We start from the raw sequence: 13,665 nt of genomic DNA, 5'->3' as shown, positions 1-13,665 counted from the left end.
ACCTTCCTGCCCTGTGACCACACCAGCAGAGGGGAAAGTGCTGCCTCCACAGCTGTGCCCTAAAACACACATCAAGAAATGGAAAGTTGTTTGAACGGAGCAAATGGTTGATGCCTCTTGAGTGTGTGATGCCAAACAACTCCCCTGGTTGTCCTTCCAAATTACACTGGAGATGACAGCACTGGAACATGGAGCTTACTTAAAAGAGCATTTGTCTTGTGAATTTGAGGTATTTATTCCTACACTGCAGGTATTTGTGAAACGACAACCTTTGAGATGCAGTACTAGTACCAAAATAAGACAAAGCAAAGAGATTATAATCCTCTGACCTGCAGATGTTTCACTGAGTAGCCCCCACAAACTTTTCTCCTGCACTGTTGGTGTGAAATGCTTATATGTCAGAGAAAAACCGTGTACTAGTTTACATTTTCCAGAGAAAGGCAACTGTGCCCTGTCAGTCATGCTTGTAAAAAGTCATTACAAAAATGTGATTCTCTTTGCTCCACACAATATAGTAAGTATGAAGGGCTTCTGCAACACAAGTTATTAGAAGTGCCCCAATCATTCCCAATATTATAAACACTTCAGGACTATTTATCTGTGAACTCACCTTCTGAAAGTAATCTCTTGGTGCTCATGCAGAATATGTGTCACAGTTTTACTCATATTAATTGAGCAAAACCATTAGTCACCTTCTTTCTAATCATTGATGTGAGGCCAAAATCATTCCCACCATTTTCACAGGGGAAAAACGGGAAAAAAACATAGAGATAAGAGGCTGATGGGTCACTGGCAGGGAAACCTACACTGGATTCTTCTCTCATTGTTTCCCATGACTGAAAAAGCCAGCCAAGAGTGGAGAAGAGCAGCTTCTGGGGCTACAGAGAGCAAATCCTCATGACCCGAGGTGTGTGTGGCAGCACAGCATCAGCTCCAGGACTAGTATTCCAGGACTAGTATCCCAAATAGAATGTTCTGTGTCTTGCAAAGCCCCGCCAAGCGGGGCTGCTGTTGGGACAGTCTGTGTAAGAGATGTGGGATCTGTAACGATGCAAATAAAAGACCTGGCCTAAGTCAGAGAGTGTGCAACAATTTCAAAAGCTTGGAATAAAAAGCCACAGTGAGCCAGCTGGAAGAAGGGCCAGAGCAATGCCAGCCCCTTCTGGAGGAGGGCCTCTCCTACTTGATTTTAACTACCTCTGCACCATTAGCAGATTCCTCCCCCATGCCAAGCTACCCAGCAGCAGGCAGGAGAAGAGAGCTTAGATCACTGCAGCCTGGAGAGCTGGAATATCCTATGTTCCTTCTAACAGACTCCTCATGCTCACAGCACACTGCCCTGTAACAGAGCAATGCACAGCAGGAGTGAAGAAGGCTGATCATGTAACTGAGAGGCACTTGTTGAATTAGCAGCAGTCTGTAAAAATACACTCTCCACAGCAACGCTGGAGACCTGGCTGCCTGCAGCCACACCACCCCAACAGCTGCCATCTAAATGTGACCTAAAGAAGAGCCCCTAAACCCCACACTTTTAAACAAGAACACCAACTCTACAGCACTAAAATAATTTCTTTTTGCCGCACTCACTGCATAGCTGTTAGCACCTGTTCTTAGCTTCTCCACAGGGAGACAAACCCGTGTCCGTCCATCTTTTGCCGCGGTGCAGAAACTCACCAGAGTGAGCACAGGTCAGAACTCATGTTTGCTTAAGCTCACTCTCTGAAAGACACCCTGGTTCCAGAGAGCTATCAAAAAAAAAAAAAAAAAAAAAAAACCAACAAAAACAAAACAAAACAAAAAAAACAAACAAAACCAGGCTGTGAAAGGTCTGCAGCCAAAGGCCTGCAGGAATTTCCTAAAGGCTTCAAGCACGAATTTCCAGCATCTGAGTTGCTTTGTCTGTGCCACCCCTGATGCCCTGCACAGGATGGGGGCAGTCAGCAGGAGGTGGCTGCTCAGCCACACCACATCGACAGCAGCTCCAGGCATTACCTGGGGAGCAGCAGCTGCTGTGCTGGGGCCAAAGTGGTCCCTGGGGGACATCAGAGATGGGGCAGGGCCAGCCATGGTTGTTGTCTGTTCCCCCCCTACAGGGAGTGAAGCTTACTCGGCATTTTAGCTATATGATGGAGATGATTTTAGCTCCTGTGGAGTAAAAGGAGGAAAACTGAGTTAGAGGTGGTTGAAGTTAGGGGTGGGGGAAAAAAAAAAAAAAAAAAAAAAAAAAAAAGTTCTTTTAAAAGGTGAGTGTCTTCTGCACTGGAAAACGCTACCTTTAAAAATTCTCTAATCGGGTCAAACTCGGATTTCTATATGCCAAAGGAAAGCCTACATAACCTCCTCCACAAAGAGAGCCTGAGGGGAGTTTTATAATACTTTCTTACAGAGTGAGAGATGCTGGGCGAGCGCACCTTCAAATTTCCCCCGAATTTTACATGGCAAACGTAGAGGCAGCGGGGAACCGGGGACAGGGGATGCTGGCGGAGCAGCACCCGGCCCGTGCCTTCCCGGGGAACGCGGAGAGGCGGAGGCGGCCCCGGGGGCGGCCCCCGGCGTGTCGCGGACTCACCTGGGGGCGGCCCGAGGCGGCGGCGGCGGCGGCGGGCGGCTCCCAGCTCCCGGCTCCCGGTGGTCAGCCCAGGGCTGCCGGGGTGGCGGGAGGCGGCGCGGGGCTGCTCCCGCCGAGCCCCGCAGCTGCCGGAGGAGCAGGCACAGCAGGAGCAGCAGCAGCAGCAGCAGCAGCAGGAACAGCGCCAGGTAGAGGAGCAGGTTGAGCTCCCACTCCATGCCGCCCGCGGCGCGGCTGCGGCTCCCCGCGGACCGTTCCAAGCCCGTGCCGGCGGCGGCCGAGCCTCCTCCTCCCCTGCCGCAGGAGAGGAGCACCGGGCGGAGGGGCCGCGGCGGAGCCCGGCCTGCCTTCACCCCCCGCCTCTGCGGCACCTCCGGCCGGGGCAGCCCCGGCGGCGGGAGGGCACCGGGACGGGCGCGGTGGGTGCAGGGGGCACCGGGGCCGCACCGCGCCGTGGCTCCGAGCTGCCGGCGTGTGTCGTACCTGCTCCCCGGTCACAGAAACAGAGATCCCCTCCGAGATCCCCTGTCACCGCAGGAGAAGCTCCTGGGGTGACTCACTTGGAGTCGGAGCTTCCCATCCAGAGGGAAATGCCCGCATGTGCACCCATCCTCCCCAGCCCGCGCCGCCGTGCCCCACCACAGGCCGAACAGCTCCCAGCCCCAGCGGTACCAGAAAATTATTTTCTCCTTGGAGACATTTGACAACCCTTCCCTTGGCCCGAAGCACAAACGCCCGTCAGGTATTGCCGTGGCAGTAGGAAAGTTATTCCGAGTTTTGGCTGCTGGACTCACATTTTGATGAACGATACAATTGTGATGGAGCCACCGCCATGAGTTCTGCTTTTCATGGTACCACTTGTTTGTCTTGACTCAAGTCATATTCCCAAAGCTTCCATGAATTTATAAGCCAGGGAAGTGAAAATTTGCAGAGGGAACATTAGCATGGCTGCATATACTGCAAATTTTGTTTGGGAGGCCCAGAGAAAATGTATAAATTCTACTTCAAAATTCTACTTCATCAAGCCTCCCAAATCCTTAACGTAAGTACAGCATCACCCCAAGTGTGAGCTTAGGAAACAAATACGTATTGAGTTATGATTTTACACCAAATCTTGCATCCTTGTTGGACCTCTGAATAATATTTCACAATAAAGCTCAATATAACAATTTGGAGCAATCTGGGAAATACGATAAATTTACCTTTTCTTGAAACATCTTTCAGACAACTTCATCCATACTGTAGGAAACATTTCTTGGTGGAAAAAGGCAAGGCCAGCATCCATCATTCTCCAGTGCTCATCCTGGCTCTGTGGTTCCTGACACAATAACTTCTCAACCATACTTCCATCTTTTAACAATACCTGCATCCTGAGATGCAACTGTAAAGGTGAAATTTCATTTAAAATCAGCTGAATCGACAAAAAGGTGCATTCCCTGTATTAAAAGGAGCACTTTAGTATCAAGATTTTAAGAGAGGTTGTCCATGCAGAACAACAAAAATACTTGATTGGGAAAGATCATGACTTTCAGCATTTTAAGGCAGTCAAGATTAATTTCTGCTCTGCAACAGCTGGACAAGCAGGAGAAATAATTGGGGAAAAAGTCATTTTGATTTAATGGTTTAACTTGATTTTCTGATTATCCCCCAATTTTATTAAATGTCCTGTCATCTCTCAGGGATCAGATGTGACTCATAAACTTGTCAGTACTCTGGGTTTCCTCTGTATTGCAGGACTATCAATATGTGGTATCAGCAAATGTTTTCTGACAAATAGAAATTTTCCAATAGAAAAAAACCCGCAGCTTCCAAATAGATATTCACTTCATTTTCACACTCCTGAGTTCCTGCCTCAAGCCAATATGTATCTGTCAAGTAATATTTAAGATTAGAATATAAGAAAGTGTTTTTCTGGCAACAATTTTGGTTTATTTTTGCCTTTTCCCCATGAAACGAAATTACAGTTTCTACTTTAACATGGACATTTGTTGCTTCTTAAGTGAATTTGAAGATGCTTCTAAAAGGTTTGAAAATCTTAAACCACACTAAAATCTGAACTCAGACATTGGTTTTGTATGTCCAAAGCCTTCAACTCAAGCTGTAACAATTCTGGCTTAGCATAACACTTAACTCAGCAACTGGCTTCACTTGAATCCATAGAAATCATGGGAACAGTTTGCCTGGAGACAGGGAAATCTCCGGGTATGGAGAAAAAAAAAAAAAAAAAAGGAGTGTAACTTCTTTTCCTCTCACTTTGTTACTTGCCCGACATCCAGCCTTGGAAACACTTCCCACTTTCCCAAAGGGATTGCTGAGCTGGGAAGTGTTCAATGTTCAGCTCTCTACAGGATCAGAATTTCTGGCAGGACCCTTTGAAGCAAAAAACTTCTTTCCTGAGAACAGTAAACCCCAAGAGATGATGTGAAGGTTAAGTACCGGTGGAAACAGCAAGGATATTTTGGGGTTTACTCTGAAATCTAGCCTATGGAAGGTGATCAAGCAAGCATCCAGCAAGTAGATGAAGATGTTATTACCAACTTGCCTTAAGCTGGTGTTTGGATGATTTTCTGGAAGTTCTAAGTTCTGGGTCCCTTTTTGTTTTAAAAAAAATAATATATTTGAGCATATATACCAGGCAACTCCTTTCCTCAAATGTGATTTTTCCCTTCAGGCTGGATTCAGTAAGATAATCCAATTTTAGCATTTCAGCCCACAGAGCATTCAGCTCAAATGAAGAAACCTTCCATGTTGGGCTCAGCAGATCATCAGGATCTTCTTTCTGAAAATTCCTGCTTTTCTAAAAGTCCCTGCTCATTTATTCACTTTGCAGGGTGCGACACTCACTCCTGAACACGCAGAGTATTTCCATTATTTCATTACCACTGTAGCCCTGCCCTTCACTGCTCAGAAACACGGAAATTACTCAGCTCCTAGTTCATTAACCATTTTTACCGACCTGATTTTCTATGTACCTTCCTCCTACAGATTTCCAGTGCTGTGGTTTTATGCCTCCTTAATTTGTCCATGAAATTCTTTACCCTTCCTAGCAAGCACAAAAGCTGCAAAGTAGCCTTTGTGTGACGAAGATGGCATGGATCAAAGGGGACACAGCTGATTTCCAGTCCCAACACATGCCTTATTTCCCCTGGAATTAAATCCAGCTCTCCCTGAAGTTCACCACCACCTTCTCTACTTTGAAAAGGGTGCTTTTCCACCAGCCTGATGGATGGAGGCACCTAACAGTTCACTGAGAGAGCAGGAACAGGAATTTTTCCCACTCCACCCCAAGCAGAAATTGCAAAATGTGCTGGAATTAACATTTTCTTTGTAACTGATGAAGAGAAACAGAGCTGGGATGACTCCCACAAACAATAAAAACCCTTCCAAATTTGCTGTTAGTAAACTGTAGAGTTAGAGAATTGAACCCCAAGCCTTCACTAATGAATGTTGTCACCAAATTCACACAACAAAAAAAGTAAAATCAGACATAATTTCCAAGTAAAGATTACCAGTAGAAAACTCTAAGGGCTATTTGCTTATTTTTATCCTTGGAGAAGGAGTATAATCTCATCAACATTATCTTACACCGAATATTTGTGACAATATTAATTTATCCTAAACTGAAAATATAAAGCCATCACGAGAAACTCAGGCAGCACTTGTCCTCACTAGCACAAACTCATGAGATTCAGAAACACGACGTTTGTATTAGAATGGTAGTGTGTGTTAACAAGGTTTGAAAAGACAGTGTAACTGAGCTACTTCAACACTTTTGTGGAAAATGCCAGTGTTTAATGGGGCTTAATGTGGGTGGGAAGATAATCTATTTTCTTGTTTTAGCTCAAACTAGACATAAAAGACACTTGTAAAGTCCTTTTTACTTATGGGCAACATTTTCAGCAGGGAGGGCTGTTCTTGTGGCGGACTGGATGTTTTGGCTGCATTATTTTTGCATGCACCGTGTTCCTCATACCAGCTGGGCTAGCATGCATGTTTTGTGGGTTTGTTTGGGGTCTTTTTATTATTTTTATTTTTAATTCCAGCTGGCTTTCCCGATGCCCGGCACCCTGGCATCAGCTCACACCGCCTCTGCCCCTTTATGTGCCACCTCTGCACACTCTGCTCTGCTGCGGCTTCTCCTCGGGCACTGTGTGCAGTTTTGGGCACCGCAATATGGAAAAGATATTAAGCTGTGGGAGAAGATGCTGAAGGGTCCGGAGAGTATCGGGTTTATTTGGTTCTTTCTCACCCGAGATTTCAAAGGCTGGTGGTTTGTGTGGGCTTGAGGGAGTGGTCTTCCCTCCTGAACTCTGAAGGATTTAGGGTCTGCTGTCTGTGTCTCTATGTCCTGTGGTCGGCGCGAGAAGGATGAGGAGTCTCAAGGTCTTGGTTTTCTTGGTTTCTCGCGTTTTTATTAGTTCTTATCTTACAATTCTTTGTGATCGGCCAAGATGTTCACAGCAGCTCAGACACCATGTGATTCCTCCTGTGTCCGGCCAAGATGTTCACAGCAGCTCGGACACGAGGTGACTCCCCTATGTCCGGCCAAGATGTTCACAGCAGCTCGGACATGAGATGACTCCCTTCGTGATGGGAGGTCGCTACCTCTTATACAGATAACTACGTACCCATTGTTATAAATGCAACCGCAAAAATCGGATTAACAAAGAAACAATTTATTAATAAAACTATCCCAATCACCAATAAAAAGAGAAAACCACAAAATAGGATATTTGCAGTGCCGCGCCGGGTGGATGAGGGGTCTGCACACCAAGGTACAGGTCACCCAAATCCACCCCGAACGATTCTCAGTTCGCTGTTTTATAGGGTTTTTTCGCCCTGAGGCAGTACAGGTGTCCAGGATGGACCAAATAGTCCAAATTTCTTCTAGATGGTCTTCCCGGATTTGCTGAGTCCCGTGGATCCGTGGATCCGTTCCGGGAAGGTCTTTTTCTTATGCGAATTGAGCCAGCCAGTCTTATGTTGATTCTGGTATGCATATCGTGCCGGAGCGTCGGGGAATTCTGCTTCACCGTTCAAGAAGGAATTCTCCTTGCATTGGACGGGATGTGATTCTTATCGGGGCTGGCTAGCGTCTTTGTTTGGTCTGATGGTCCTTGTCCTGCTTTTTGTTTCACAACTGGAGCCGCGGAGACTTGGCTAGGTACAGATTTCTACCTGCTAGGTTTTTACAGTTTATTAACACCATTATATTATACATTTGATTATTATTTTATTTACAAATTTTTATACCAGATTTATCACACCATTATTTACAGTTCTGTGCCAATGTCTATCACCTATACTAACAGGGTCATTTCTACTTTGATCCAATCCACTGAAACTACTTTGTGCCCACATCATTGCAGAAGATGGATGCCAAGGGAGAAGAAGAACCAGGGCACCACCCTAAAATCTCCATCTTGTCCCTTTGTATCTACATTCTAAAAACCCAAAACTACAAAATCTTCCACACATTGATAAACTACACTACTCTCTGTTACACATTTGTGACTTGCAATTCTTCTCTCTATTGGATGTTTTTAACATGGATCAAAATCAAAGATTGTGTCTTTCTAGGCTCTGTTCCAGGCAAACCCCCCTGCACAAACCCCAGACTCTCTTTCTCGGGTCCCAGGCCTCTCTACCGAGGTCTGTGACTTCCCAGGGCGCCCAGAGGGATGCTCTGGACTCCAACAGGAGGGGAAGCCGGGTGAGGAGCGGCTGAGGACACTCGGTCTGCCCAGCAGGAGGAGACTGAGGGGAGACCTCAGCACGGTCGGGGAGCGGGGAGAGGAGGGGCAGGTGCCGATCTCTACGCTCTGGTGGGCAGGGACAGGACTGGAGGAAACAGCGCGAAGCCGAGTCGGCGCAGGTTTAGCTCGGTTAGCGGGAAAAGCAAAGAGGAACGGAGCGGGTTGGGGCAGCGCCGGCACAGGATTCTCTGGCGGGCGCGCTCTCCCTCCCTGAGGAGACGCGCCCGAGGGGCGGGCACGCGCGGCGCGCGGTGATGACGCGCGTGCTCCCCCCTCATCATCACCCGCGCGCGCGGAGCCCGCTCCCGGCCCGGCCCGGCCATGAAGGCGACGCCGCTCTCCAACTGCGAGCGGCGCTTCCTCCTGCGAGCCATACAGGAGAAGAAGGTGCATCCCCCTTTCCCTGCCCCTTTCCCCAAACCTTTTCCCATCCCTTTCTCCGCGGGATGTTCCCGGGATCCGTCCCGCCCCCGCGGTCCCATCGCATGCCGGGCATGGCGCACTAACCCTCTCCATATGTGTGTCCGTGTCCGTGTCCGCGTATTCCCGCAGCGCCTGGACGGGAGGCAATGCTACGACTACCGGAATATCCGCGTCTCCTTCGGCGCCGACCGCGGCTGCTGCATGGTGGAGCTGGGCAGGACCAGGTGGGCCCCGGGGCCGGATGGAGCCTCAGGTTCCCGAGCCTCCCGCAGAGATCTCTGCAAACAGCGTTTAGCCTTTCATGGCCTTAAGGTCGTGGTATTTCAAGAGTAGGAGCAAAGAGGAAAAGAAAGGTAGTGGGAAAGGTATGGGGGTTTCCGTGGTGATTGTAGTTACAAGTAATTTATAAAAGGCAAAATTGTTCCCAAGTTTTTATCCCTTTGTTCACTGATCTCCCATTTTGCGGGCTTGCCCAAGCCAAAAAACCCTTTTTTTGCCTGTATAAAAGTAAAATACATGCGCTTACAAACATATTTCATTAGAGTTCCTCATGCGTTTGAGTCATTTTTTTAATCTCAAAAGGAACGTGATCTAGTTCCTACATTTGGTTCTTTCAGTTGTTGACCAGAGTTTGAATGTATAGGACAGGTGTTGAATAGGAAGCTGTCAGGAGTGAGAACTACAAACGAAAACCCTGACCACATGCTTTTTTTTTTCCCAAAAAAAAAGATTGTTTCTAGATGTTCCCTGGGACATTCTGTGACCTGGTGCTTCATTTGCCTTGGCAGGGTTCTTGCACAGGTCTCGTGTGAGCTCGTTCCCCCCAAGCCCAATCGGCCCACAGAAGGAGTTCTCTTCTTTAACCTGGAGCTCTCACCCATGGCTGCACCTGGGCTGGAGCCTGGCAGGTAGTGAATGCCTTAAAAGGACTGAACAAGGATGGCAATAAAACCCACTCTAATCATATTTAGGTTAAATTTGTTCCAACAGGCAGTCCGAGTTGCTGGTGTCACTGAACAGGCTGCTGGAGAGATGCTTCAGGGATTCCAAATGCATTGACACCGAGTCTCTCTGCGTTGTTGCTGGGGAAAAGGTAGGAAAACTGCTTAATTTCTGGTGGGTTTAAACTCAGAGTTACACGTAGTCCAGTTTTAAGTTGGTCTCTGTCTTGCATTGGATAGTAGAAGTATCTACTGATTGTAGATAATGTAAAGATCCACTCATCTGATTTGAGAGGTGTTTTTAACTTGTGTGTCTGGATAGGCTTTCTGAAGTAGCTGGGACCCTACAAAATGATGTTTAAATTGTGCTGAAGTGCTACATATTTTATCATAATTAAATCTGGCACAGTGGGTATCTTGAAATATTCCAAGATCTCTCATCTTCTTAATCAAAGACCTAAGGCATATATGCTGGTTCTTTTTCTGGTTCAAAAACATGAACTAGTTTGGAAAAAACAAAACCCTAACTTCTGTAGAATCAAACAGTTTGGGTTTTTTTTGTATTTTTCTCAGGTTTGGCAAATTCGGCTGGACATGCACCTGTTAAACCATGATGGCAACATCACTGATGCTGCCAGCATAGCAGGGATTGTGGCCCTGTGTCATTTTCACAGGCCAGATGTGTCTGTGCAAGGAGAGGAGGTCACTGTGGTAAGTTTGGGTTGGTTCTTTAATATTTTTGGGGTTTTTTTGTTTCGTTGGGGGTTTTTTTGGGTTTTGTTTGTTTGTTTGTTTTTTGGTGAGTTTTTTGTGGAGTTTTTTTGGGTTTGGGGGGGATTTTTTTTTTTTTTTGGTGTGTGTATTTTCTTTGTTGTTTGGGGTTTTTTAAAAATTTCCTTAAATGTCTTTGTAATTCTAAAATCAAATGAGTTTCATAAATAACTGTGTTCTGGGCTCAATTCCTTTCAAAGTACACTCCTGAGGAACGTGATCCTGTCCCCCTGAGCATCCATCACATGCCCATTTCTGTCAGTTTTGCCTTCTTCCATCAAGGGTAAGATTTTGACGTCTCTGTATAGGGATATAAATTTTGTGTACCCATAGTTTTTAATATGCAAACCAACTCCTTTGTTTAGTTGTGTTTAAGGGTAGTAAAATGCCTTGAATTTCAACTGTTGCCTCGTATTTCAAACTTTGATTTCAGGACCTATTTATTGGTGGATCCAACTGAGCGTGAGGAGCGGGTGATGGACGGGCTCCTTGTGATTGCCATGAACAAACACCATGAAATTTGCACCATCCAGTCCAGTGGAGTGGTCATGCTGCTGCAGGAGCAGGTAAACCTTTGCCTTGAGCAGTCCTTCTGCACTGTATAAACTGTGCTGCAGCCTTGATGTGTAAATGTCCGTGATGTTTGCAAGCTGAGAAATCAATTAACTGTCTGATTTTATTGGAAAAGATTGTGCCTTTTTTATCTTAGTGGAAGAGCATAGTGCTGGTGTCCTGTGCTGCAGAAGGGATGTAGGAAAAAGCATAGTTTTTGGTCAGATATGCATCTTTTTATTTTCCCTGTGATTTGGCTGAAAAAGCCTGCAAATTATTTCCAGTTGCACTCTGGAGGCTGTTGACTTTTTTGCATAAGTCTCAGTGAATCCAATCTCTCATTCTAAGGTACCGTATTTTAAGTGCTTGTAATTCCTGTGATTTAAATGTTGATGATTTCTTACCATGCTCTGCAGTTTCAATTAAAAACATCCAGCTTTCCTGGTTGTAAGCTGATTTTTTTTGTACCTGTAACAAACAGATCCTGAGGTGCACTAAAATAACAGCTGTCAAGGTCGCAGAAATAACAGAGCTGATTCATAAAGCCTTGGAAAACGACCAAAAAGCCAGGTGAGCATTACAGGAAGGGGATGGAAATGTTTTTTTTTTAAAGAAATGTAGTGAAAACTAATGTTAGCTTGTGGTTTCAGCAGCAAATTGTCTTCACTTGTACTTGTTTTAAATAGCAAGCATTTGTATGTTTGAACTTGAAGAAAAAAACAATTTTTGGAGTTAGCCTGAAATAATGTCTGTCCCTGAATGACCAGGAAAGAAGGCAGGAAGTTTGGCTTTGCTGAATCCATCTCCAACCAAAGGATCACTGCCTCCAAAATGGAGAGTGCTGCTGTGGACACCAACGACGTGGAAGAAGAGGCTGGAGAAATCATTGCTAAAGCTGACCCTCCGTCAGAAGTGTATCTTTTCCAGGGTGTTACTCAAGGGAAATCAGGCTAAACACACATCTGAGGTGCATCATAGCTTAGGTAGTAGCCAGATAATCTTGGGAGGAAACATTGTCATCATCCTGGTTTTGGTTCAGTCTGCTTTTAATTCCTTGCCTGAAGTGCAAAGCTGAGGTCAGAAATGTGATTGTTAAAGTGACACTCTGAACTCCCCTTCAGAGCTGTTTTCTCCAGCTTATAAACCACCTGGTTTGCTTTCAGAATACAAGGAATTTCACCAGACAACACCAAGGTTTTTCTTAACTCCTCCTGCAGTTTTGCCACTCCAGTATTGCACACTCCTGGGACAGCCCAAATTGGGGAAGGAGTAGAGAGCTCCTGGGGAGACCTTGAAGAATCTGAGAAGGAAGAAGCAGCGGAAGAGGAAGGTGAAAGTGAGGCAGCTGCTTTTGAATGTGGGAAAGTGGAAACTGAGGATACAAGTACACTGGAGGAAACTAAAACTGGTAAGTATTTGTTTTTCTTAATATCAGATCTTATTATTATCACTTCATCAACAGTTGAGAATTAAAATGTGAAAGGTCCTTAGGAAGAAAGAACCATTGTAGCCACTTTACATATTTGCTAATTCCACTTGTCCTGGTCAGTTCTTTTTAAAACTTGATTTCTGCAGTATAGGGAGGGCTCCAAATGAATCAGTAGCCCCTCTTGAATGTTCCTTTAAAAATGCTGTGGTTATTCCTTACAGGGGTTGTTTGTACAAAACTGATCAGCATTTTGGGGTTGGTGGGGTTTGTGTGTTTTTTAGGTGAACCCATTGTACTGTCTGACAGTGAGGAGGAAGATGTTGTCATTCTGGAACCACAGGAACTACCAAGGAAAACAAGGTGACCAGCAAATGGAATTAGGAGGGGAAAGGAATATCTCCAGGAAGGACAGGATTTTGGCAAGGCCAGGAAAAGTTTCAGTTGATCAAAGGGAATAGATATAGCTGAGAGCAAGGAAGCTTATATACAGATATAGCTGAGAGCAGGGAAGTTTAAATCTAGGCTAAATCTCTGGCTTTCTGTCCTGGGAGGCCAGAGCCTGGCTGGCCTGCAGCTGTCTGAGATGGTTTTGGCTATTTGACTCATTTTAGTCCTTCCAGAAGGAGTGAGAGCATAAAAGTGAATGTCAGTCAGTGGCACCTTAGAAGTGCTGCAGAGATTCTATGTGCTGCACTAGAGCTGATGTTGAGTTTTACCTCCAAGAAGTGAGATATGCTGCTGTATCCATGGAAACCCTTGTTAGTGCACTTACAAAAGATTACACCTTGGCCCCAGGTGTGGTGGGTAGTTGCCAAGTTATGGATAATCAGCCTCTGTTATTTTGGAAAACTACTCAGTATGTTTCTCTGATACAACTGTTGTTTGCTGACAGAACACAGACCAGCTCCAAACAAGAAAATCCAAGTAAGAAAGCATTTAACAAAAGGAGAAGAAAGAAGAGAACGTCTCGTTAAAGCTGTCATCCCTCCTGCAGGAATGCTGTATAATATGGATTTTGGTGTATTATTACTGAGCTTATTTTTGTAGATAAATTTATTTCCTCCCCTCACAATATCTGGTTCTGCTTTTGCATATATGTTAAAATGGTTGTACACAGATTTAAATTAAAAAATGGTGCCTGTAACTGAAATCCTATATTTGGCATCCAGCAAAAGCTCACCTAGTTTAATGACTTTCTTCACAGGGGAAAATCAACGTGCTGTG

General features: G+C 45.6%; 1 protein-coding gene across 1 annotated transcript; it reads left to right on the top strand.

The window, feature by feature from the left end:
- Nucleotides 1–8,577: 8,577 nt before the first annotated feature.
- EXOSC9 (exosome component 9) lies at nt 8,578–13,585 on the top strand. The gene is made up of 12 exons (XM_083861681.1): nt 8,578–8,712; nt 8,878–8,972; nt 9,537–9,656; nt 9,739–9,841; nt 10,263–10,400; nt 10,661–10,743; nt 10,894–11,026; nt 11,494–11,582; nt 11,780–11,926; nt 12,230–12,420; nt 12,723–12,801; nt 13,334–13,585. The coding sequence occupies exons 1-12, from the start codon at nt 8,647–8,649 to the stop codon at nt 13,413–13,415; spliced, it is 1,326 nt and encodes a 441-aa protein (XP_083717807.1). The 5' UTR covers nt 8,578–8,646; the 3' UTR covers nt 13,416–13,585.
- The last annotated feature ends 80 nt before the right edge of the window (nt 13,586–13,665 follow it).

The sequence above is a fragment of the Zosterops lateralis genome (genome assembly GCF_965231275.1).
Source record: "Zosterops lateralis genome assembly, chromosome: 5".
NCBI classification, from domain to species: Eukaryota; Metazoa; Chordata; class Aves; order Passeriformes; family Zosteropidae; genus Zosterops; species Zosterops lateralis.
This window is presented reverse-complemented; position numbering and strand designations above follow the sequence as displayed.